The sequence below is a fragment of the Micromys minutus genome (genome assembly GCF_963924665.1).
Source record: "Micromys minutus genome assembly, chromosome: 2".
NCBI classification, from domain to species: Eukaryota; Metazoa; Chordata; class Mammalia; order Rodentia; family Muridae; genus Micromys; species Micromys minutus.
In genome coordinates this window covers 54,276,138-54,301,683 of record NC_137971.1, presented here as the reverse complement: position 1 = coordinate 54,301,683, position 25,546 = coordinate 54,276,138, and the positions used below count along the sequence as shown (strand labels likewise).

The following is a 25,546-nucleotide window of genomic DNA, read 5'->3' as shown; positions in this document are numbered from 1 at the left end:
CAACAAGACCCTGTCTCAAACAAACTAAAAAAAAAAAAAAAAAAAAAAATCTAAAATGGCAGATGAGATGGCTCAGTGTGTAAAGGTGTTTGCTGCCAAGCCTGACAGCCTGAGTTTGATCTCAAAACCCACACAGTGGACTCAACTCCCCACTCGGGGACGTTTTCCTTCCCTTCAGATTAATGCCATGGTGTATTCACACATGTACATACACATAGCAATACGTGTAAATAAAAAACAAACCCTGGAAGCAAAACCTGCTGGCACAGGACTTTAATTGCAACTACTGGGAAGACTGAGACAAGATAATGAGGTCAACGGCAGAGTGCTTGCCCAGCATGTAGGAGGCCCTAGATTCAATCTCCAGAACTGCATGAGTAATAATAAATAAATAGGCTGGAAGATGACTCAGAGGTTAATAGCACTTGCTGTTTTTGCTGAGGACCCAAACTCACTTTCCCAGCGTCCGTTTCAATTTTGCCACGCCCCTGAGAGGCGGGACTAACCATTAGGGACTCGTAGGGACCCGTTAGGGAGGGGGACGGGGCCCATCTCTGACTGGACAGGGCGGGGCGGGGCCAGGCCAGGGGTGTGTTGGACTGAGGTCAGATGTCAAGCTGGTAGGCCCGCGTAGGACTGCTTCAAATTTCCTGGAATGTCAGTCATGCTTTTAACTCCAATTTTTGGGAGGTAGGCAGGTGGAGCTCTATGAGTTCCAGGCCAGCCTGGTCTACATAAAGATGGCCAAGGCTATCTACTGAGATCCGGACTTAAAACAGGTGAAAGGGAGGGGTGAAATGATGTAAATACAGTACTCACCTATGAAATTCTCAAACTTTAAAAAAGAGAACCACCACCTTGAAAGCCTCAGTTTCCCCCACTGGGTGTAGGAGAGGTTGGCTAATACCCAGGCCCTCCAGTCTCCATCCAAGCATACAGAAAGGTGGCCTCATCCATCATGCTCAGACCCCGCCCTCCAAAAGCTAGAGCCCAACCTCCACGGCAAGGCCACGCCCATCATAGGCTCCCACCTACCACAACCTGGGCTTCTGTCATCTTGGCCGAGGCCCCACCCACAACAGCCCAGGCCCCGCCCCGTTCAGAGACGGGCCCCGCCCCTTTTCCTAACGGTCAACGGTCGTCCAAACTCTCAGGAGCACGTCGAGCTGGGCACTCGCGTCGTGTCGCTGTTCTTCGGTCCCCGTGGTCATGGAGGACGCGCTGCTCGGCGCCATGACTGGCCCTGAAGATGAGCTGGGAGCCGAGCTGTTCGGGTCAGAGCGTACTTTCGCGGACGGGCTGACGCTGAGCCCCGCAGGGGTTGCGGCCGATCGGGATGAGCTGCCGGTGCTGGCTGACGCCTACCTGGGCGCCACCGAGCCAGGGGAGCCACTGCTGCGTGCGCTCAGTCCCCCGCCGGGCGCTGAGGTACCGGCCGCCTTGCTCGGCGACTTCCAGGGGCTGCCGGAGCTTCGCAGCTCGGACGATGCTGCTCCGCCTCCCGCCTACAGCGTGCACGTGCTGTCGTCGTTACTTCCCGGTGCTCGCGGGCCCGCGCTGTTGCCGCTAAGCGCAGGAGTGCGCGTGATCCCAGTAAGCGCCGGCAGGGGGCGCCGTCGCGCCGCATCTCCACGTGCATACCCTGTGGGCTAGCCCCAGGACACATGCTCTCAGGGGAGTTAGGCACCACAAGGGTTACCTCTCAGGCACTCCTCCTCCTTCCTGCCCAGCCTTTTGACTGTGCCACACTATAAGAGTTTATAACTTGCCACCGCAGTAGGTGTTTGTATTGGACACCTTTACTTCATTCCTGGCCTGTTGGACTTGTGTCTCCACTCCTCCCCTGCCCCAGCATGGCTAGGGATGGAACCCAGGGCCTTTGGCGTGTTCCTAAGATGGTCTTCAGCCTGGTAGTTTGGGGTTGGGTCGGGGGTTGTTTTTTAGATACATGTTTGTTCACACCAAAGACTTTGATTCTTCAGGATTGTATCAGTTGATGATCCCCCCCCTCTGTAAAATAAGGGACAGTCCTTTAAACCTATGTACTAGAGTCTTGATGAATTCTGCTTCTCAGCCAATTACTATTCCTTGAAATTGCTATAATGACCTTGAACTTCTGATTACATGTGAGCCCTACCACACCTGGCTGATACAATGCTGGGAATCAAACCCAGAGCCTACCTGCCTACCTTATGTTAGTCATGCACTCTTCCAATTGAGCCACATCCCCAACCCCTCTACTCTCTTGCCAACAGAAAGGAATCAACCTTTTAAAGGAAACCCAGCACATAGGTCAGCCCCCAAAGAACCCTGCTTGGGAAGCTGGGCTCCTCATCTAGTCAAGTATGTCAGGTCTAGAGTAAGCCACCATAGATTTAAAAAAAAAAAAAAAAAAAAAAATCCCTGGAGATGACAGGAGCCTGGCTTTGTACAGCAATAAGTCACAGCTAGTGGAGCTCAGGATCCAAAAATTCTGTTTCCTGCCGAATCTACAGAGAAGGTGGGACTCCAGCCTTCCCCACAGGATTCTTCATGCTCAGTCTCATCCCAAGGCAGAGGCCTCCTCCTGATTTCTGATGGTTCCAAATGCCAGCAGTTCCGTCTACCACCTTCTGTTGGTCCTAGCTCTCCTCTCCCCTCTAATGGTGGAACAGGGAAGGGAATAAGCCAGTGTGAAAAACAAATTCTCTTCTAATGTAATCGGGGTTTAATTATTGGGTGACAAAACACTTCATTTTTTTAATATATATTTTTTAATGTGTGAATTTGTTTACATGCAGGTGCACTGTGAGCATGCAGTGCTCAAGGAGCCTAGAAGAGGGTGCCAGATCCCCTGAAACAAATCACCCACCAGTTGTGAGCCACCATGTGGGTGCTGGGGACTGAACCCAAGTCCTCTGCAAGAGCAATAAGTGCTCTTAATCGATGAGCTGTCTTTGAAGTCACTCTTTGAACTTTTTAAGCCATTTCTTAATTCATCAATTAAAAAATAGATAAAACATGGGTATATTTATTACTTAAACAATGGAATTGTTCTGTTTTTATTCTACTAACTCTTCAGAATGAATCACTAACATCCTTTTGTAGGCCTTTGTTTTTGGTTTTTTGAGGCAGGGTCTCATATAGCCTAGTCTGGTCCTGAATTCTGTGTCCCTGCACATGATCTACACCTCTGCTCTTTCTTTCCAACAAAAGGTCTAGGGTCTCAGGCTCAGGCTAGCATTCCTGGCTCTTTCTGTGGGAACCCTCCCTACATATTTTCATGTGGTTAGGTTCAGTGTAGAAAAGCACTACTGCTGTAGTTTAAATAGTTCTGATATTTGCTGCTGATGAAGAGGTCAGCGACTGTGTTTGTGGGTAGGGGGAAGTCATTTCAGTGAGACTCCAATGAACTACTGGCAGGTTCCCAAGGCAGGGAGGGGGGGAGGGGGGAGGGGGAGAGAGTGTAAAGTTTCCTGCATTCCATAAAATTGGAAATGTCTGCAGAAGGCTATCATTCAAAATCTAGCTGCACTTTCTTGTCTCCTAAAGTTTGCACCACTCAAGTCTGATGTAAATTTTGTAACCATTTGGGACCTTTCAGTTTTTAAATCTCATTGCTTCTTAGTAAATGTAATTTTGTCTCATTTCTTTATTTTATAATTAGATTTATTTATTTGTGTGTGGGTGCATTTTCTACAGTGCACATGCCAAGATCAGAGGACAATTTATAACAGTTGACTTTGTCTACCATTTGTGTCCTGGAGTTTGAACTTGGGTTGTCAGGCTCAGCAGCAAGGGCTCTTACCTACTGAGCTATCTTACTGCTCCTATTTATTTCTTTTTGATGCAGGCTCTCAGTATGTTCCTAACTCTTGTTCCTCTTCACACCCTGAAACTGATGGCTGTCCTTGGGCCTCCATCCTGAGGCTGCTCAGATGACTAGTTCCCTTTATTTCCCAAAGGAAAAAATGGTTCCAGGGCTGAGAGTCAGGGCAGTCCTTGCTCTGCAGCTGCCCCCAAGCTCAGACTTCAGTGTTCCATGTGCTGTCACTTCAGCAGGTGTCTGCACCCTCTGACATGACCACTGCTTTTTCAGGTAGAAATCAAAGAAGCCAATGGCAGTGTGCCAGGCAGCAGCCCTGAAGATGCAGCTTTCCAGGGCCCTCTGGTTCAGGAATCCTGTTGCAAGTTCCCATCATCCCAGGAGGCAGAGGAGGCCTCCAGCTGCCCTCGGAAGAAAGACTCCAGCCCCATGGTAATTATGCAAAAAACAAAAGGGCGGTGCATCACTAGCCAGTCCAGATTCCTGTGCCACTGTTGCTCTCTTGCTAAGTCAGCACTCTTTGCTTGTCGGTCTACAAAGGGGGGAGAGTAAACTTGAGCTCCCTCCATACCCCAACCCCAAGATTATCATCTCTGCCCCTCCTCAGAAAATCAAATGAGGATTGGCACACTACTGTGTCCCATAGGGAAGTCACCATAGGTCATGCCACCTGCTGTCTGTAGGTTGTCAGGAACTTAGGTGGGAACAGTTCACCCTAGGGTATGGAGTTTCTTCAAGGGTTTTTCTATAGCTTCAGGGCATAGGCCCACCCTTCTGCTTGCTTCCGGTAACAATCGTACAATGACTACCTGGGGGGAGGGGGACTACCTGTGTGATGTCATTTCCTTACCTTAGCCCTGCGGGCAATCCTTCTATGCCTGTCCTGGATAACAGAAGCCTCACTGCTGTCTTAGCCCTAGGCACAGTATGTTGTGCTTCTGGAACTGCTCTGGAGAGAAAATCACTTCAGTCCAGCTTGGGCTACACAAGCAGCACAGTCTCAGAAACTTCAGCCACTCCAGATAAGGCTAGCAGAAACACTTGAAATAATGTCCTTGTGAAATCTCTCTTTGGGGTGCAAACACTAGTGCCCATCTGTGTTCAAGACTTATTTGGGCCCTCAGGTTCTGATGGCAGAGCTTTCCCAGGACCTTGGAGAAGCCATAGGTTAGAGAATTCAGACTCCTTCCACACTGTAGGATGACACCTGCCATCTCTTCCTGGTTGTGGAGCCCAGAGCTGGGCATCACTTTAGGCTGTTCTCAGTTTAGTGCATGCCTCGAGATGGTTACATATGCAGCTGTGCAGGCCACTGGCCTCTTCCAGTGTCAGAATGACTTAAACATTTCCCTAGAACCTATATTTCTTCTTCTAGAAGGTTCATGGTGTTATTCAGATGACTTCTGTTCTTTGTGCCTATTTGAGTTCTCTTGACAGTCTCCACACCACACACCCTGAAACATCTGGGTATGCAGGGCACTCCATCAGTGCCTGAACTGGTGGCTCTGATGGGCAGATACACTTGGCTTGCTGGGGATGAGAGCTCAGAACCCACATGGGGTCTGACAGTGTTAATCAGGCTCCATAAGTTCAACATGGTTTCTTAGGAGTTTCCAGCCACTGGCTTCATCTTTCTTAACTGTATTTATAGGAAATAAAACAACAGGCATAAAAAGTCCACACAATCACCTGTTAGATAATAGCCTGGTTCTGCAGCAGGGAAGAACACACAGCAAATTAAAGTTAATTCTACAGCTGGGAAATTGAGGTTCAGGGACAGGCAGATAGATCCCTGTCAACTAGGTTATGGACATCAGGAAGAAATCTCACTCAATAGGCAAGTCCTTCAGAGGATGCAGTAACAACCCGTGAGTATGTGGAAAGGTCACAGGATCACATGGGGTTGGGTCCAGGGAGCAGCAATTAGTGTAGAGAAAGACATGGAGAACATCTACCTTGCTCCCCATTTAAACCCCAGGGAAAGTCTTCTCAGACTTTGGTCTGTTCCTGCTCTGAACTGGAGTCATCTGCCCTCTTTACTGTGTCATTTCAGGTGATTTGTCAGCTGAAAGGAGGTACCCAGATGCTCTGCATAGACAACTGTGGTGCGAGGGAGCTCAAAGCACTCCATCTGCTTCCTCAGTACGATGACCAGAGTAGTTTCCCACAGTCAGGTACCGTGGTGCAAAAGCTGCTTCTGCGTCACTCACACTGGAGGTGGTGAGGAATGGGACAGCAGATGAGCCTGTTAGGCTTGTGTCTAAGAATATGAGGAGGGAGGAGGAAGCTCTGTTAGTTTTGGCCAGCCAGCCCAGGCAACTTGGTGAGTTCTAGACCAGTGAGAGACCCTGTCTCAAAAAGAAAAAAAGAAAAAAGAAAAAAAGAAAAGAAAAGAAAGGAAGGAAGAAAGAAAAGGTAGATGGCTGACTGAAAAACATGCACATGCACAGAAAGAGAGAGAGAGAGAGAGAGAGAGAGAGAGAGAGAGAGAGAGAGAAACAGTAACAGGCCAATGGTGTACTAAATGAGCACTTGAGCAAATCTGAGCAATAACAGATAACAGAGTGGAAAGAAACAGCCGACCACAGCCTAATCTTTCCACATTGTGTTAAGCGACTCTTACCTGTCTTCCTCCACTGCCTTGCCTTCTAGTAAGTGACAGTTCTCATCACTCTAGCTCTGCTTTGTCCCTCTAGGCAGGAGCAGATGTGGTTGGCCTGAAACATTATCAGCCTACCCAATGGCTCAAGGCATGGCTGTTCAAATGTGCTCTAAATTTTTGTCATTTTAATAGGAACAGTTTGTTTGATCAATAAAGGTGGTCCCTCTGCTTTAACCTCAGGAGTTTCACGCTGGCTCTCCAATGACCTATTTGATAGTCACTTACCCAACTCCTCACACTGACACGATAATTGACAAATGACCCCAAAGGGCCTGATCTACACTGAAAAGCTGATGAATGCTTAGTGAAAGATTAAATGATGTCTTGGGTCTGTCTAGCCTTGGCCTTGGCAGTGAGCCTTTGTGTAAACCACAGGGTCTCAGGCTGCCATGATGGGAGGTAGCCTTCCAACAGTGTCAGGCTAATGTCAAGTTCAACAAGGTGGAGCAGAGGACTAAAAGAAATGTAACACTCTGCCTTCATACTCCTTTCTTCATGTCCTTATCCAGGGGCTGGGCCTTATCTCTGGGTGTCCTTTAGTGCTGATCATCCTGGGATTCTCACATCTATCTCCCTTAAGTCTAAGCTGCACCTATGATGCTTAATAGTCAGGGAGGTTGGTTTTCTCATGCCCAAATCCTGATCCCTAGAGAACCACAGAAGGTCCTCCAGTTCAATGCCCTTGTGGAGGAATGGAGGCTCTTTCTCAGTTGTTGCTTCCTGCTACTTGTAGCACATCTATGGTCTCCAGATACTGAAAGGATACAGAGGCCCAGAGCAGGAAATAGGTGCATATTGAAGGACTGCAGGGAGGGGCAGGAGGAGGGGATACACTAGGTCTCCAGAGATGTTTACCTGATGGAGCCTTTGGACCAAAGTACAAGTGGCTTCATCTGGAGAGTTTAGAAAGCACTGATGTCTTAAAAACGAAGGGCAATGCAAGAAAAGCAGATGCATAGATTGAAAGTCCTGGATGGATGTGGTATCCAACAGTTGTTGCTAGGCTTTCATTGAAGATGTGAATTGCCTTAAGGTGTTCAAGGAATTTGCTGGGTAATATAAGGGTACCTTGGCACACAGTTTTAGAAGCCAGGTGCTATCAATTTTCAGTATAGTAGACCTCTGTGGTGTTCAGGCCAAGCAGCCTTATGATGAAAAACATCAAAAAAATAAGTTTAAAAAAGTACACTGATCCAAAAGAGACTATAGAAATATTACAAAACCTCCTTGTGCCACTCAAGGACTACATACATCGTGAGGTGAGCTCCCGACTTTATGAGACCCTGACTAAAAACAAGGGGCTAGAGAAATGGCTTAGCAGTCAAAAGTGCTTGCTATTCATCTGGAGGCCCAAGCTTCCAACATCCACTTAACATGGCTCACAAACTGTAACCCCTGATCCAAGGATTTGGACACCTTCTGGCCTCTGTGGGTGCCTGCACACACATGACATATACCCACATATGTGCATATGAATGAAGAAAATTAAAAACAAAAGGACTAAGATCAAGGTAAGTTTAAATAGCCTTGTCCATGGTAGACCTACACCTTTCAGTGTCTGTTGTCACTTAATGTCAGTTGTTTTCCCACAGAGCTCCCTAAGCCAATGACAGCTTTAGTGGGAAGACTTCTGCCAGTACCAGCAAAGTTAAATCTCATCACACAGGTGAGTCACTCGGTACAAAAGCACACCTCCTGGCATGCCAGTCACTGAACTAATGTCTCCTCAGGTTATATAGCTAACAGTGAGAGCCAGGCCTTGTGGCACATGTCTGTAATGGAAACAGTTGGGAAGTTGAGGCTCGGGAGTTCAAGGTCATCCTCATCTGTATAGCAAGTTCAAGATCAGCCTGGGTTACACAGAACCTGTCTTAACGCTATCAATAGAGAAATGTTTACTGAGAATTTGTCCCTTCACACCTGTGTCAGACCCTGGATGGAAGACCATAAATAGGGAAATGAGGCTACGGGAAAGACAAGAGTCCCAGCATTAGCCAGGAACCCCTTGTGTCCTCATTGCTGGCCCTCTGCCTGAACAAATGCTAGGTCAGAGAGATGTGCTAGCAACGGTGAGGAAAGGGAACAGAGGACACCCTCCTGAGTGTTGCAGCAGGGATTTTTTTTGGGAGGGAGTCAGGGTAGACAAGGTGTAGGTAGAGAGATGGAGTCCAGCTGCAAAGTCTGAAAAAGAAAACAACAACAACAAACTATGTTTGCCAGTGAGACTTCAGATGTCTAGGTCTCTTTAGTTCTAATTTGTGAACATTTGTAACTGATTGTATTTTCAGCTACTGGTTTAGGGACACAAAGTGTTCTGTGACAGTGTCTCCCTAAGTGACAGCGGTATGTACTGCTCCCTAGCTTGTCCTTGCTGGCCCTAGATCCTACTCCACCCTGACTGTTCTCTCCATCCCCATGGTCAGAGACTTTATACCCTTGAGGCACAGACATGGGAATAGCTACAAGATGGTCTCAGCCTGTGGGCTCAACATCAGTGGACTACAGAGGCCATGAGGCCTAGGTGTGACACCAACCAGTAGGGGCTGCTGCTGGCACTTCACACACACTCTGAAGAGACCATTCTTGCTTTTGCCTCCATCCAGGTTGATAATGGAGCTCTCTCATCAGCTGTCAATGGAGCTGCCTTTCCCTCTGGACCTGCTCTGCAAGGGCCACCCAAAATAGCTCTGTCTGGGTAAGGATTAAAATCAGAGGCCACTTGCCTTTGATGCAGGCATCTAAGATGCTGCTGTGTAAGCTTCACTTCCTGTTGCACTATAAGATTAACTTTGCTGAAACATTAGTAGTCATCCTATCCCCATCCCCAAAGCAGGGCCACTGACCTTCCTGTGGTGTTGGTACATCAGTGATAGCTCCTGGTTTTCCCTCTAGTCTCTGCTGCCCCATGTGTGCTCCATGATCCCCTGGCTGTAGTTCTGTCTTGGTGTACACTCGGGTGGGTAGTGCCACACTTTTTCCTCTTGGCTGTCATTAGTGCAGGTCACACAGTGGCATCTGCTTATGTGGACAGTCGGGTTGTGGTACTACCTGTGTCCCTGGCACAAACTCTGTGACAGATGTCCCATAGTCTCAGGTGGGCATGAGGTACACTTAGTCAGGTACATTCTGTCCTCTATAATGCTGTGTGTACGCTGCAGTTGGTTAAACTGAGCACATTGGTAAGAACTTTTGGGTCACTGTGGATTGGCTGTGCTCCCTGAGCCTGTGCTGTTATTGGCAAGTGTAAGACAAGGGGCTTGAGACAGGAGAAAAGTCAGAAGGTCTCTGGAGTCAGGAAGTCCACATGTTAGGCTCAAGTCAGTGGGACCTGAGGCTTTAGTTGTAGCACAATTGGGCAGTGCTATACAAAGTTGGCTGATGATTTTCCTCAAATGTTCTAGAATGAGGCAGGATGGGTTCCTACTTTCCTCTGTGAGTATAGGACATGTGGATTCGTGGCATTCTTGTTGATCATCCTTCATGATCTTTTCACTGCAGAGCTCCTGCTGAGGGAGGTTAACAGGGGCTAGGGACAGGAGTGGTTTCTACCCGTTCACCCAGAGCAGAACTGAAAACACTGCTAGAGGTTGGTGTGGGGCTTACAGGCAGAGCCCAGGACTTGGGAGACTGAGACAAGGTTGCCACAATTTTGAGGATAACTTGGGCTACAGAATGGGTTTGAGGCCAGCACAGGTTATGAGTAAAGTGCTTCATTTACAAAATAATACTGAAGGCTGGTGTTGACTGCAAACATTGAAGTGAGTCTGGCTTGATGTGGATCTCTCTGGGCTGGAACCCTAAAAGTGAGGGTGAAGAAGAGGACAGAAGCTGGGTGAGCACAGCTACAGATAGGGTATGGAGTAAGGTCAAGGAGTGGACTGTACCTGAGGCCTGGGTTCTTTTTAAATATGCTGTAGCAGGACTTTGCTTCATAATGTGCTTAGGGCTGCCGCCTCATAGGAGGCTCGCTTCGGTGGCAACAGTTTTAATGAGTGACCATGCCAGCGTCATTAATCTTTGCCGCATCATTTCACAGAGTAAGGAGGGACCTCTCACTGGGCTGAGGGTATCTTCCTCAATGGGGCACACTCTGAAATTGGAGCCAGTTTGTACAATGACTGTTCTGGAACTTACCATGTAGATAATGCCAGCCTAGAACTCACAGAGATCCGCCTGCCTCTGCCTCCAAGTACTAGGAGTGTCATGCCTGGCAGTGCTTTGAAACAGGGTCTCCTGAAGCTCAAGCTGGCCTTGAATGCCTGATCCTCCACCTTTGCTTTCCTGAGAGTTGGAGTGACAGGCCTGTACTCCCTCTTCTTTCCCATGTTAGGAGACTGGGTCATTTGGAGTCTGGAGTTCCCAAGTTGGACAACAAAAAGTTTCAAGCAGTAAGGTTTGCTGCCTGTGGAGGAAGCATGGCACAGGGGCATCACAGGCATGTCCTTGAATACTACTTTTACCTCTCTACAATAACGGGGGCAGGATGACCCAGAAAGCATTGCCATCAGCCACCCTGGAGCAATGTAGACTTAGAGGTGGCAGCTGTCACGCACCATTCAGTGTTCACTGCTACTTCACTGACAAAAAGGGAACATAACATTCTAGTAGTAGTAGCTGCCATGAGGTTTCCCAGGCAACGATGGGAGTAGATTAATGGCAGAGGATGCCTGTACCTTGTACCACAATCCCTAAATGATCATGGTGCAGGAGCCTGAGACCAGCGAGAGTGCCATTCTCACTTTCTCCCTGCTGCCACTGATGTTGTTATGCCAACCTGACTTGACAGGTCAGGGTTGTTGGCAGAGGAGAGCAGTACTGCCCAGAAGAAGCTGTGGGAACAGCTTGGTAGAAATAGCTCCATGTCTACTCCCTGCTCTGCCAGGGAGAGTGGAGGAGAGCAGAGAGCAGGGGAGCAACGATGGGCAGCATGACTTCCAGGAAACAGTGTTTGTTCAAACTGCCTTTGAAAGACAATGGCTTTACTAGTTTGTTTCTTCTGTGTTGGTAGTTAGAAGACATCACACCCCTGCTTGAAATTCTGTTTTTCATATTAAAAAATCCAAAAGAAACCCCTGAACCAAGTTACCTGTTCTTGTATGCGTGCTCTCACCTCAGGCTGCCTGTGCATGACTCCGTGAGCTCTCCCTCACAGGTACTGTGACTGCTTCTCCAGTGGAGACTTCTGCAACAGCTGCAGCTGCAACAACCTACGCCATGAGCTCGAGCGCTTCAAAGCCATTAAGGTAATGCACGTGGCAGAGCATTGCCAGTGTTGTCTGTAAATGGTCTCCAGATCTGGTTCAGGCAGAAGCATAGACAGGCACAGATCAGGGCTGTAGTGAAACCCAGCAGTCTGGGGCACTTCAGGGCTGCAGCAGAGTCTGGGAAGCTCTGATTCAAAGCATAGTCTGCCTCAGCTCTAGGTTCATAACTGTGGTGGCACTATGCCCTGTGGGGAGGTACACGGTGTCACCTGAGGATGGGAAGCACTTGGTTGGGTCTCACAGACTTTAAACTTTCATTCCTTTAGTTTCTGGTGAAAGGAGATTTAAACTTTCTCAAGTCACCTGCAGGCTAACTGCAGGAGACCACTGTATCTATGCCTTACTGTGGGCACAAGGACCAGCAGATAGGAGGGATAGTTAGACTGGGCCTGCCAGCTTCTCCAGAGAGACACTTCCAGGGCCCTCAAGAGCTATCAGCTAAAGCTGGAGGGTACCCTGTTCAATGGAACAGAAATGACCCTGAGCCTTGGTCAGTCTGTCTTTTATTCCCCTATCTAGAACTGTTTATTTCCCCCGTCTTGAGTTGCAGATATATCACTTAGCAGTGTCTTACCAATTCTGATATGGCCAGATCCAGAGGACAAAAGAGAATGCCCAATGCCCTGAGCTTCATGACAGTTGTTCCTTTTATGTAGCAGTGAGTGTGGTCTGTTAGTGTGAGCTCAGGATTCTTGTGTGCCAGGGACAGGAACATGGCTTGATAAAGCTGCTACTTTGAGAAATGATTGGCAGATGCTAAATGTTTGTCTAGATGTCATCTGACATGCTCCTCCCTAACACACAGCCAGTGGATACTGGAGGAAATTCTCACAGAGACTTGCCAAGCAAGTTCCTAGCAGCCTTGTTCATAATAGATAAAACCTGCCACAAGCCCACAACCCATCAATGGTGCATCTGCCAGCTAGGTGAATACAGACAGAATGTCACACATCACAGGGAAAGACTAGTGGTCCCTTCCTGTGGAAGGAGTTATATTGACCTCACCGTTGTTCTGGGCCATGTACACACACTGTCCACCTGACACCCTATAGTTTTAAGCTCCCAAGTGTGCCAACAGGATGAAATGAAAGATAGCATGCATCAGAGAGGAAGATGGCTGGGTGCTGGTGTGAGCTGTTTGCTATGCCATGGCCTCACCTGTTTCAGGCAAAGGTGCAAGGCATAGTGGAGAGCACCCTGGATTTCTTTACAGTCTTACTATGTACTATTCTCTACAATACATGTGTTAAACTATCAAACGCAGAGAAGAGGCTCAGTGCTTCTAGAACCCAGCTGTTATCACAGTTCTGTGTGAGGTGAGACACAGAAGCCTTGAGGCCTCTGGCATGTACTCAGTGGCTTCCTCTGCATGACCTTCCCTTACACAGAGCCCTGCTTCTGGCCCCCATGTATCTCCTGATGGTTATCATGTTCTCTCTTAGGCGTGTCTAGATAGAAATCCTGAAGCTTTCCAACCAAAAATGGGGAAAGGCCGGCTGGGAGCTGCTAAGCTTCGACACAGCAAAGGGTGCAACTGTAAGCGCTCAGGCTGCCTGAAGAACTACTGTGAGTGCTATGAGGCAAGTGACGGCTTCCTGGAACAAACAGAGACTTCCAAGTAACTTTGTGGTTAGAAGACGTGTGCTGTAATGTAAAAAGGAATGCACAATCCCTGTTCATCCTTCCCAAGGTGCTGTTAACTTGACAGGGTCTAGAGCCACTGGGAAACAGGCCTCTAAGGGATGTCATGGTCAGACTTAACTGTCACCTTGGCAGGGTCTAGAGTCACCTGGAAAACAGGCCTCTGGTTGTGCTATGGGGATTATCTTGAGGTGGAAGAAAGACTTGCCCATTAGGTCTTTCTGTAAGTGGAGAGAGGGAGCTCAGCAGCAGCAGCAGCATTCACCACTTTGCTTCCTGATTGTGGATCCCAGGTACTTCAAGCACCTATCTTCTTGACTTCCTCCCATTCTGGATTGTAGCCTTGATCTGTGTACTGAAGTGAGCCCTTTCTCCCCTGAGTTGCTTTTGTTCAGTGTATTTTATCATAGCATCAGGAAACAAAACTAAGACACTTTTGTTTCTATAGGCAGGTCTCATGTAGTTCTGGCTGGCCTAGAACATGATCCCTAGTGGAGATGCTGACCTTGAATCTATGATTCTCTTGCTTCCACCTCTAGAGCACTTGGATTGTGGCCATTCACTAATGTTGCCATGTCTGCTTCCTTCCCTGGTGAACAGCCTCTAGTGTTAATCTAAACTAATCTGATCAAGAAGATATGAGTGCTGGGTGGCTTGTGAGGGGAAACCCTGATTTTATCAAAGCATTTTTTTTTATCATTAGGCCAAAATCATGTGCTCTTCCATTTGCAAATGCATTTCTTGCAAAAACTATGAAGAAAGTCCAGAGCGAAAAATGCTGATGAGCACACCCCACTACATGGAGCCTGGGGACTTTGAGAGCAGCCACCGTCTGTCTCCAGCCAAGTTCTCAGGACCTCCAAAACTGAGAAAAAATAGGTGGGTGCTCTGAACAGTTAGGAGGTGATTCTGAGGGAGGATTAGAAACCACATCTGCACTAGCTGGATCCTGCAGAAGGGAAGGGTGGGCAGGAAGATGGAAGCCCAGTATGCAAGGTAGTTATTGTGATTAAGGTAGCCTGCTCTATAATCATGAGGACCTGAGTTCAAATCCTAGCTCCCATATAAAAAGTCAGGCTTGATGGCCTATGCCGGTGATCCCACTACTAGGGATGGAGGCAGGATCCCTGGGGCTCACTGGCTAGCCAGGTAAGCCAATTCATGAGCTCTAGGTCAATGAATGACTCTATCCTTTAAAATACAGTGGACCATCTGGGGAAACCACTCAGTGGTAAACCCTTGCTTTGTAATCCTGAGAGTGAAGCATGGGTGGGTGGGCAGACGCTTGTGATCGCAGTGCACAGGATGCAAAGACTCAATTATATATATTCATCTCAAATCTAAGGTGGAAGACACCCAGTGTCAACCTTTAGCCTTCACACACATGCATGCAATTACACCCACCCAAAACCTAACCAACCAAAAGAAAAACACTCCTTTAAGTGCCATGCAGTTAGTCATTCAGATGTCACAAATTAACCAACTTCATTCTGCAAAGCCAAACTTGGGCTAATTCAGTTAGAGATGTGAGAAGTGCTTCCACCAAACACGTATCCTTGATGCTCTCCCATCCTGTGGCCTGTCTTTTCTGAGGTTGTTTGAGTGTGAGTGCTGCTCAGAGCTGGCTGGGTAAGCATCCTTGCTCCAGAGCTCAGAGAGGAAATGCCAAGTCCTAAAAAGCCCAGCTCAGGTCAGACTTCTTCAGAGTTCTCAGGGTGAGATGTCCTCATGGTATGCCCATAGGTATACAGGAGAGTCTCAGACCCACATGGTACTTTGCAGTTCCTGATGTCCTGCAAATAGGACAAGCAGACTCCCACCCTGACGGTCACACTGCCAGCTCTCCTCTGCTGACTTATGCAGGGAACTGAGGGCATTTGTACACTGTCTGGGAGTCTTACACTGTCAACCCTTGTGTGACCTGTGGTTTGCTACCAAAGCACATGAACATCTGGGTCTGGCAGTGGCCTTACATGGAGACATTTAGACTCTGCCAGGTGATGAAGAGGGGGTTCCTGTGCTGCTCCCCAAAGCCCAGTCTCCTGCTTTCTTCTATTTAGTTATTTACTTCTGATGTGCTAAGACAGCATCTCTCCCTCTAGCCCAAACTAGGTCACAGGCATTGGCAGTGGGCTCTGCTCATATAAAACCCATTTTATTAGCAGAAAGGGACATACGCATATTCTTCTCCCCCCCAGCAATTTCACACATGTATAAAATGTGTTGTAACATAGTTCCCCTCTTGCTTGCTTGTCCCTGACTCTATTCCGCTGATCTCTCTTCCAAACTCTTTCTCCTCATCTTTGGTTTTCTTCTCTTTTTCCTCCTTTTGGTGTGTGTGTGTGTGTGTGTGTGTGTGTGTGTGTGTGTGTGTGTGTGTGTGTTTGTGTTTAATTAGGGCTTTTTCATCTGTGTATGGGGTAGTTATTTCCTGGGGTTTTTATCTGTGTATGGGGTAGTTATTTCCTGGGGTATGGGCAGTTTGCCAGTGGCTTCACCCTTGAAGAAAATGACCCTTTACCCCAGCAGCCATTAGCTACCAATCATTCCTCAAAGAGGGCTGGGGCCTTGTGAGCCCCTCCCCCATCCATTCTGGGTATGGAAAGATCCAGTCCTGTAGAGATCTTCTGAGATGTTTCCTGGGCCTTGAGGGGGAGGTAATGTAGGTGACCTCTCTACAGGCCATTGACTCTTGAACTGGAGTGATTGGGTGCCACTCTGCTGAATGAAGAAGGTGCTGAGTGTCCGTGTCTCTCCCCAGGCAGGCCTTCTCCTGTATCTCCTGGGAAGTAGTGGAGGCCACATGTGCCTGCCTGCTGGCCCAGGGTGAGGAGGCAGAGCAAGAGCACTGCTCCCCAAGCTTGGCTGAGCAGATGGTCCTGGAGGAGTTCGGAAGGTGCCTGTCGCAGATTCTCCACATTGAGTTCAAGTCCAAAGGGCTGAAAATTGAGTAGAGTGCAAGCTGGTAAAGGGGAAGCCTGTGGCCAACCGCAGCCCTGAGGAGTCCGCACCGAGGACGCTGGTGCAGAGGGAGGAGCAGGAGGCTCTACATCATGGCCAGGTCAACTGTGAGGTCTGAGTGACCTGTGTAGTACTGGCCAGCATACTCAAGGCATCCTAAAGTGCAAGCAGGCAAGCAGAGCTGCCCTGGGGATGGACACTGGCCCCCTGTCCCTCGGGAGACTTTCTGGGGACCCTTTGCCCTGCATAAAGAGGGTGGCTTTCTGCTTGTTGTTTTATGTTCGCTTTTCAAATCGCTTAGTAGTACCTCCATTCAAGTTGTTATGAGCCAGCTTCATATTAGAGTTTATAGTCTCTATAGGTGGATTCTGCCCTAGTCACTCACAGGTCAAGTGGCCAGCAGGAGTCATCCAGGCCAGACCTGTGACAGGAGATGTGGGAGGTGGGTCTGATTGGAGCTGGGTTTGTTTGGTTTTTGTTTTTCTGTTTTTCTGCTTGAAGTGGGAAAACTTGTCTCCTGTCCAACCCTCTTCTCCATAATTACTGCTACACTGTCACCTGCAGACCAGTCACAGTGACCTCAGACACCAGCAGGTGAGGTGGGCTGTTATGCCCACACTGTGCTTTGTTGTGAGACCAAACCTTTCCAGGTTCCTGGTTGGAACTCGGTTAGTAGCTGAAAATATATTTGTCTCAGTGCCCACTTTGGACCCTATGGAGACTTTGTCCTTTACTGAGTATATGGGAAATACTCGTGAGTCTAACACCACTGCCACCTCATCACCTGGGGGATGTTAGGAAACTTGGGCACTGACAGGACAGTGGCTGGAGGATGGCTGCAGGAAGCCCAAAGCTCACTGACAAGGAAAGGACTGGAGACAGCTCAGCAGTAAAGTGCTTGCAGCACAAGCCTGAGAATCAGAGTGTATGTAGCCCAGACTCTGTATTACAGATGAGCACCCTACTCCCCACCCCCACAGACACAAAAACAAAACAAACAAGAACAGGCACAGATTTATAATCCTAGTGTTAGGGAAGCAGAGACAGGAGGCTCCCAGGACTCACTGGCCTTATTGGCAATTAGCAGGTGGAAGAGAGCCTGGTTTAAAAGACAAGGTGGACAGCTACATGTGCCTTTGCACTGACACACATGCACAAACACACCATGAAGCAAAGATCTAGAAGTGGGAAAATGGTAAGGGGTGACTGAACGTTGTGCACTTTTGACCAGAGACTGGGTTGCCATGGTAGTGGCAGCAGAACCTCCTAGAGCCCTGGTCCCAATGGCCTTGCAGAAGCCTAGAACTCAGGAGGCTCTGATGAGCTGATTAGTTCCCCAGATTTAGAGTGACAGCTTTCTATTAGGGTACCCTGAAGCCAGGAAGAAGGAAGGAAGGCTGCCACTTAACAAGGTGAACTTGACAGATCCCTGGACTGTGTGCCAGACTTTGGGAGGGACAGGTGGGAGGGCTGTTTGCTAGCCTGGAGAATTGGGGATGGAACAAGGCTAGAAGGATCCCACATAGGGTAGGAACAACCCAGGTGTCATCCTTCTGGGGACTCTTTGAAGAACAATATGGCCTCCAGACCCACCTTGACACTAGGCAGGGTGTGAGCCTCCAGGTCCAGGTTCCTGCTCAAGTCAGAGCTAAAGAAGTGTTGGAGGAAGAGTAAGGGGAACTGGATAAATTACTCAGTGGCTAAGAATTCTTGCTTTTCTTGCAGAGGATATAAGGCTGTTTCTTAGCACCCATGTTGAGTGACCCCTGACTACCTGTAGATCCAGCTCTGAAGCCTGCACACACATGCACATGGCTCCCTCCTTTAGATTTTATTTTTAACAGTAAAGAGAATAGGGAAGGGGCCTAGGGGTTTAGTCCAGGCAGACAGTGTAGCACCTCACCTGGGAGTAAGAACTGGGTCTGAATCACAGGAATATATGAGAGGGAGTAGCTGAGCCTGGGGACACCATGCTGGCATCAGCTAATGTCCCTTGAAGGGACAAGGAAGTAGGGTTGCATTCGCTATGAGGTTGAATTCACCCTTGGTGTGGAGCCTCTGTGGACTCCCTTTGGGCTCCCCTGTTCTGCAGAGGACCCACATAGGAGCCAGGTGAGGCCAGTGCTGGCAGCCTGTCCTCTAGCCAGGGAGACACAGGAGGTAAGGCTCAGTTCCATCTATCATGTGCATACCTGGCTGTCCTGTCACCTGCTTTCTTCTCTGATCGGGTATTATCTGCTTTCTGCTCAGTGCCAGTTCTTCCTGTCTCCATAGCCACTGCTGCAGGCGGGCTTGTATCCATTTGTGCCTTTGTTTGCCTCAGCAACACACTAGACAGCTACATCAAACTGAGCTGAGCACAGCAAGAGCTGACAGGTGCCCTATAGTCCTTGTGGAATTTGAGTTTAAACCTTATCTAATGCATGAGTGGATGGCTACCATTACCTTTTAAAACACACCATGGGGATCCAGAGAGATGGCTCAGCAGGTAAAGGCACCTCTGCCATGCCTGTGGATCTGAGTTCAGTACACAAGGTGCACATGTGCATGTGTATACACATACACAAAATACAATAAACAACCACATTGGAGATGACAGTGATAGACCGCAGCACAGAAGAACCAAACAGATGCTTGCTAGTTTTTATTATGTCACACTATAATTATTCCAATCAAAACATCTTAATTATAATAACACAGCATCAAAGCAGAGAACAGAAGGTTGGCTTGAGGAGTTGGCAAAAGATTCTTTTTAGCCTAGAATGACTTTAAATTACAGCACAGGACACACGTGCACTGTGGGCATGGTCTCAGGACTGCTCTAGGTCTTCTGAGGTGGCCAAGGGGATACCAGGCAGACTGTCGAGGGCCCCGGCCTCTAAATAAGAAGAGCAGTCAGGTAGTTAGTGTAAGAGAGAATCAAATTGCTATACCTATAGAGGGGGCGAGTTCTCACTGTGGAGACCCTGATTTGGGGAGAGCATCTGAAGGACTGTCTACTCTTCAAAGAGGACAGGCTATTGGAGGCATGAAGCTGGTATCCAAGAACTCTTTCTCATGGGATCAAAACTAAATAAAAGCCCGGCAGAGCTATGGTGCACCTATGCAATAACAGCTATGCAGACATTTCTGGAAGGCCCTAGAAGCTTTCTAGAGGCCTGGGGACCTGGTGTTGAAGGCTCTAACACTGTCAATTCTCCCACAGTCTCCCTGCCCTGACGGATGGTTTTGCTTCTGTAATGACGTTGTTTCATTTATGTTGTGTGTGTGTGTGTGTGTGTGTGTGTGGTGTATGTTGTGGGGTGTGTGTGTGTCCTCAAAGCAGGAAGTGGGTCTCAGATCTTCTGAAGATAGAGTTACAGGAGTTTGTGAGTCACCTGATATAGGTATTGGGAACTGAACTCCCATCCTTTGGAAGAAGAACAAATGCTTTCAAGTGTTGGGCTGTCCCTCTCCACCCTGCACCACCTTTGTTTTAATTTCCTGCCTTCAGCTCCTCTTGGAAGGGCAGAAAACAGAGTGAGGAAACAGCTTTCTTCCAGAGCTGTCCTGCCAGGCACTGTGCTAACACTGGCTTCTTGTGATCTCACAGAACCTGGCTTGAGGCATTCTATACCCCAAAATCATTATGCCAAAAATAGGGGCCAGGAGAGGATTGTATCCAAAGTTTTACTCTTCCCACATCAGCCTGGTGATACTCAGCCCCAGCACAAGATGTTCGAGTGTGATGAAGCTAGTACTAGGGTTAGCTACAGTCCAAGACACTATTTTAGATAGAAAACACTCACATACCTTTAAGGTGCAAGAAGCTGAGAAACTCCATTATAGTGCGGACGATGTTGCTCTCAGGCAGGGGCACATCAACACTTCCTAGACAATGGAAAAGAACAGTGTTCACAGCCTGCTTCCTTACCACCCTTCACAAAGGCCAGGGAGGCTGGCAGAGAGCCTGGGGACATCCTAAGCCAGTCAGGGCCTTTCTAGAGAAGTGGAGGGGTCTTGGGCCAGCTCTTCCAGGGCCTCTGTGGCCAGCTTCATTGTCGTAGTTGCATGCCCCACAACTTGGCTCCCCAGTTCTGGCAGATCAGAGTGTGTGAGCCTGCAGGCTCTTGGGCTTGGCTATGGCAGTCTTAGGCAATGACTGGAGCAGGAGGGTGGTGGGTGTCACCACCATATGCCCATATGCACCTGGGAGTCCCAGGAATAATGGGGATGTATATTTAGGACTCAGGCCTTACCTGCTCTCCCGTCCTCCACTTCCAGTTGTAACTCCCTCTTGCCTGTGAAGCCATGCTTGTCCCTTAATGATTTGTGGTTGTCAATGGCATCTGTTTGCAGACCAGAGAGGGAGGATCTATCACTGTGGTGCATCCCATTTTCAACCCTAGGGGAAGACCCCACACAGCTGGGCCACCAGCATAAAGCCAAAAATGTGGACACCTCAGCAGAGGATAGCAGTGTCTCCAGGGGGCGCTGCACAGGGCTCCAGGCAGGTTTGTTTTTCAAAATATGACCACACACAACTGCAGCATGAACAATCACCCTCACAGCATCTGCAGCATGAACATGTGGCTTCATGCAGACTCTGGAGCTGGGAAGCACAGGCCCCTCTCCACTGTCCCTTCCATGCTGGTGGACTGGGGACAAGAGCTGGGTGAATGTATATTTCGCCTCTACTCATGAGTCAGGGGACAGTGAGTGAGTATACTTAAGGCAGACAGGCATCTCAGATCCAGTTGTGCATGTAAATTTAAAAGCAGAAAGTAACTAGGCAGCTCTCAGGAGGGAGCCACTGTCTTCCAACCCAGTCTTCTCCTTTGGGATAGTTCACAACTGAAGGCATTAATGCAAGTCACAAACATCCAGGGACATCAACTGGGGTCAGGGCAGGCAGTCTTTGCAAACACCTTTCCCCTCTATGGCTGCAGAGCTGCACACAGCCCCAAGCCAAATCCCCATCTCTGGTGTTCACATGTAAAAGCATTCACACTACACAAACAATATCAAACTCAAAAGACAATCACCAGTCTCCATCTCCCACAGCGATAGTGTTGGGATGAACCATGTTCTGCCCCACCCCACTCCATGAGTGGCTGGGAGCTGGCAAAGTCTCAGATTCTAACTCTCCTCAGCTGTGAATGCAGAGAAAACACTAATAACTGAGGTCAGAGCAGGACCTGTGCCACAGAGACTAGTGTTAGCATAAGGTGCTGGGGTGACAGTGGAGCTGAGACTAGGGAGCAGGTTTGAGCAAGAAAGAAATCAGCTCAAGTGGGTCTCAAGGTGGGGTGTCTGGCTACCTTCAGTTTGTTAGTGTTGCCTACCAGAGCTCAGAGGACTGCTTCAGAGTACCATAAAATGAGAGAGGGGATTCAGAGAGCCCAAACACAACTCCAAGGAGACCTGAAATACTCCTTCAGAAAATTTGAATAAAGCCCCGTGGAGGGATGAGGTGGGGAAGTCAGTAAAAGAAACTTCTAGAAGGAACCGGTGCTAAGGTTAAAGGTGTAGATCAGTAATGGGAGGTCCCTGGTGAGCCCAAGGGATGTCCAGATGCCGAGTGTCAGGGTAGGTTTTAGAAGTGGAAGGGAAAGAAGGTTCAGGCCAGAGCAGGCTCTCAGAGGCTCTGCCTGATAGCAGGATAGGCGCTGGGGTTCCCAGGAGGCTGGTGTGGATGATGTCAGGAGACCCCAGGAATGAGCTCATTTGCTAGGAAAAGAGTGGAGGCCTGCAGGAATCAGGTCTTTCAGGGAATGAGAAAGGTCCCCTGCCCTGCCCCTGCCACCACCCACAATGCAGCAGGTGTTTTAAGTTGGCTGTGGGTTAGGCTAATGGAAACCCACAGTCCCCAAAACCACATGGGAATGCCTCCTGCTGCTTTGAATCTGAGTAAATGGGCTATGAGAACAGTTCCTGGCTCCCATAGTCACATCAGGACACACAATCCAGCCCTGCATCACTCACGTGGGCCCAGAAGATAGCCAGCACTGTTGAGGGTCCAGCCTCTCTTCTCTCTTGCCTAAAACAGATGACACAGAATGTGGAGTCAGATGGCCTAGGTCCCTGCCTGGGGTGCAGAGTAGCCTGTGCTTGGCTCCCGAACACAACACAGCAGGAAACCTGGCATCCAGACTGCCTGGAGTGACTGCATTTGACCTGAACACACTACTGTGTGCACTAATTCAGGGTTCACTAATGCTTAAGCCAGACCAGAGCTCTGCTGCTGATACCTCCCAGTATTGTCTTCAGAGCCAGGTGACAGGCTTACTTCGAGCTGAGGACTGTGTCACCCACCGGCACTCAGTCAACAAATGGGAGGCTTTTCCTTGCTGTTCTGTTGAGACAGCACTTTATATAGCCCACGCCATCCTAAGAATTCTATATGTAGGGGAGGTTGGCCTTGAAGTTTTGGTCCTCCGGCCTCCACCTCCCTCCTGAGTGCTGGGATTACAAACCTGGGCCTCTACACCCATGAATGGAACCATTTTGAACCTGTGTTCAGATGGTACTCAGCCCTCCTCCCAGCCCTCCTGGAGCTTCAAGGACACATGCTCCCCTCCCAAGCCCCCCCCCCGCCCCCGCCATGGGGACAGTGAACTATTCTTCATTCTAGGCTGATCCTCAGGTCTGACACCCCTAGTCCTCTTTACAGGTCGACTGTCCCCAGTACTTACTGGCATCCCAAGCCCTAGAGTGGCTGACAGGGTCACAACCAACAGGAGCCGGGCTAGCAGGATCGCACTGCCTCTGGCCATCTGGAAGGAAAGAAGTGGATGAGTTGACACCACCTGAACAGCCCTGCACAAGCACTTGTCTGGGGCACTTGGACTGCAATGGCATCGGTGTGGGAGTGGTGATGGGGACGGAGCTGTGAGGGGTGCAGGGGCAGCGATGGGGCGGCTAACCACAGGAGGACTAGGGCCTGGCAAGCCTCGGTGGGATGCGGGTACCTTGAGCAGTGGTGGGAACCGGGCGTGACTGGTCAGTGTAGTTCCAGGTGTCTCGGTCCAGGCGTAGCGTAGAGTGGCCGGCGGGAGGGTCGCTCACTGCAAGGCGCAGATCAGCGGCGCGGGGGAAGCGCACGAGGATCCCTCGACGTCCGCGGCTGGAGCCGGGCTGCCGCCGCTATTTATGCCTGGTGGGAGCTGCCGCGTCACCCGCTCAGCGCCGCCTCCTGCGAGTCCCAAGGGCCGCTGTGACCAGAACCCGCTCTCGCTTTTGGGTCTCTGGAGAGGACCACCCACAGTCCCAGACTGTCACCCGACCAACCCTGCATCACAGACTCACTCCCCACTACTCTGTCCTGTACTCACACAAGAGTGAGTCCCCATCCAGACACCCCCATCCTGAGGCTGGCGGGAGGTCTTGCACTCCATCCCAGAGCTGGGGCTGGAATAGACCACCCCAAAGCCCAAACAAGGCCAGCCACAGACACCTGAGAAACCAAATTTCTGGAGATTGCTTTGTACCTGGATGTGACTGCAGCTTCTCTACCCTGGTCCAGGGTCCTCCACTCCCCTTTTGCTGGGGAAAAGGGAGGGGTGCAGCCATTCAGAGCTGAGGACAGGGTGGGGAATGGCTGGCAGCCTTGCGTCTTTCCTCCAGAGCCCCAACCATCTGTTTTCCCTCGGAGCCCCCTCTCCTGAGTGGGCTCTGTCTTAGCTGTGGCTGAGTCTTGCAGAGCACTAAGCCAGATTCTTGCCAAGGTATAGAGCTGTCTGCACCCGGGGAGTTTAGCCTCCTGTTCAGGGACAGCACACAGGCATATACACACCCTGAAATCACAGCTCAGGACAGACACAGAGGCAGCAACTCCGGACTCCCAAAGTGTGAGAACTTTCATCCAGGTGCAGCCCTCTGATAAATGTGTTAGCCTTTGAGGCTCATCAGGAGCTCTGTCACCTGGCTCAGAAGTGGACCCACTAGCATTGTCTGCCAGGTCCTGAGAAGCCTGTATGTGGCTCAGCATGGCTCCTTTGCTGGAGCAAGCAGCAGTGTTACCACATGAGACACGGTCAGTTGAGCTAACCTCAGTGTCCTGATGAGCACTGACCTGGCCCTGTGCCAAGGAGTTCCCGTCTTCCCTAAGACCCATGGAGGACCTGGAGGCCAGCTGAGTACAAGGCAAATGGCAAGTGTTAATTTAACATTCCAAAGTGTTTCCACACTAGACTCAGGAGGCTATGTAGACTCTGGCCACCCCTGGAGGGATCCACTGACCCACAGGGACAGGAAGGCCACAGAGTGCTAGAAGACTCGGGTCATCATGTCTGGGTGGGTGTGTCATGGCTCACACGTGGAAGCCAAGAGACAACTTTGTATGAAGTTCGTTCTCTCCTTTCATATTTATATGGATCTGGGAATTTGAACTTGGGTCTCCACTCCAGGCTTGTACTGTCTTTGCCCATTAAGCCATCTTGCTGGCCCTCCTTTTAACAAAACAATACTTTGCCTCTGAGTCACCCCTTTTCTTGCAAATGTTCAGAACCAATAGGTGGACAACACCCCACTGCCCACAGTTCCCAATGTCTCCAGGGAAATCCAACCTCAGGCAGGCTAAGGCCTCAAGCCCTGCTGGAGTCTCAGCAAGGAGAGAGGGACATGCCTCTCACACTGGCCACTGGCTGAGCTCTCTGCCAGCTGACCAAAAGGTAGAGCCCCCCACACCCACAGTGGCCCCCTGCTCAAAAGTAGCCAGGGTAGAGGGCCGAGCAGAGCAAAGAAGTCTTCCCATAGTCAATAAGAACATCTTAAAAGACTGGAAGCCAGACACAGCTCAGCTGCCCCGGCTAAGGCAGGATAGAACTTCAAGGCCAGCCTATGCAACGTGACCAGACACCATCTCAAAAAGTAAAGTAGAATTTTTTTAAAAATAGAAAGAAAAGAAAAAAGACCAAGGCTGGCCTCCTGTCTTCCATGTCTCATGGGAAAGCACACAGTCCATACGCATAGACTTGGGAGTTATGAACGCATTTAAAGAGGAGCAGCAAGCTGGGTGTGATGGTCTGCACTGTAATCTCAATGCCTGAAAAGCAGGGCAGAACGAGCTGTAAGTTCACTCTTGGCTACACAGCTCCAGCCCAGCTTGGAATAAACGAGGCTCTATTAAGGGGGTGGGGACTCAGGCCAGACTCAAAGCCTGCCCTTCAGTGCCACTCCAGGGTATTTCCACCAGGTGCAGCGGGGCAGCCACTGACATCACTGCTTCCACTT

At 49.5% G+C, this 25,546-nt stretch overlaps 3 protein-coding genes across 3 annotated transcripts in view; 2 read left to right on the top strand and 1 right to left on the bottom strand.

The window, feature by feature from the left end:
• Nucleotides 1–4,134, top strand: part of CPT1A (carnitine palmitoyltransferase 1A) — a 64,852-nt gene extending 60,718 nt beyond the window's left edge. Inside the window, exon 22 of the transcript XR_013974940.1 lies at nt 4,079–4,134. The gene's annotated coding sequence lies outside the window, so the exon portion shown is untranslated. The remainder of the gene's footprint in view (nt 1–4,078) is intronic.
• On the top strand, nt 1,210–17,058 carry TESMIN (testis expressed metallothionein like protein; the record flags this gene model as incomplete). The annotated part of the gene is made up of 9 exons (XM_080912535.1): nt 1,210–1,593; nt 4,079–4,237; nt 5,859–5,979; nt 8,060–8,133; nt 9,071–9,162; nt 11,620–11,710; nt 13,174–13,311; nt 14,076–14,251; nt 16,134–17,058. The coding sequence occupies 9 exons, from the start codon at nt 1,210–1,212 to the stop codon at nt 16,324–16,326; spliced, it is 1,428 nt and encodes a 475-aa protein (XP_080768661.1). The 3' UTR covers nt 16,327–17,058.
• A 2,085-nt stretch (nt 17,059–19,143) lies between these two features.
• On the bottom strand, nt 19,144–23,088 carry GAL (galanin and GMAP prepropeptide; the record flags this gene model as incomplete). Its single annotated transcript, XM_080913634.1, has 5 exons — nt 19,144–19,211; nt 20,126–20,203; nt 20,572–20,661; nt 22,298–22,352; nt 23,008–23,088. The coding sequence occupies 5 exons, from the start codon at nt 23,086–23,088 to the stop codon at nt 19,144–19,146; spliced, it is 372 nt and encodes a 123-aa protein (XP_080769760.1).
• Between the last annotated feature and the right edge of the window lie 2,458 nt (nt 23,089–25,546).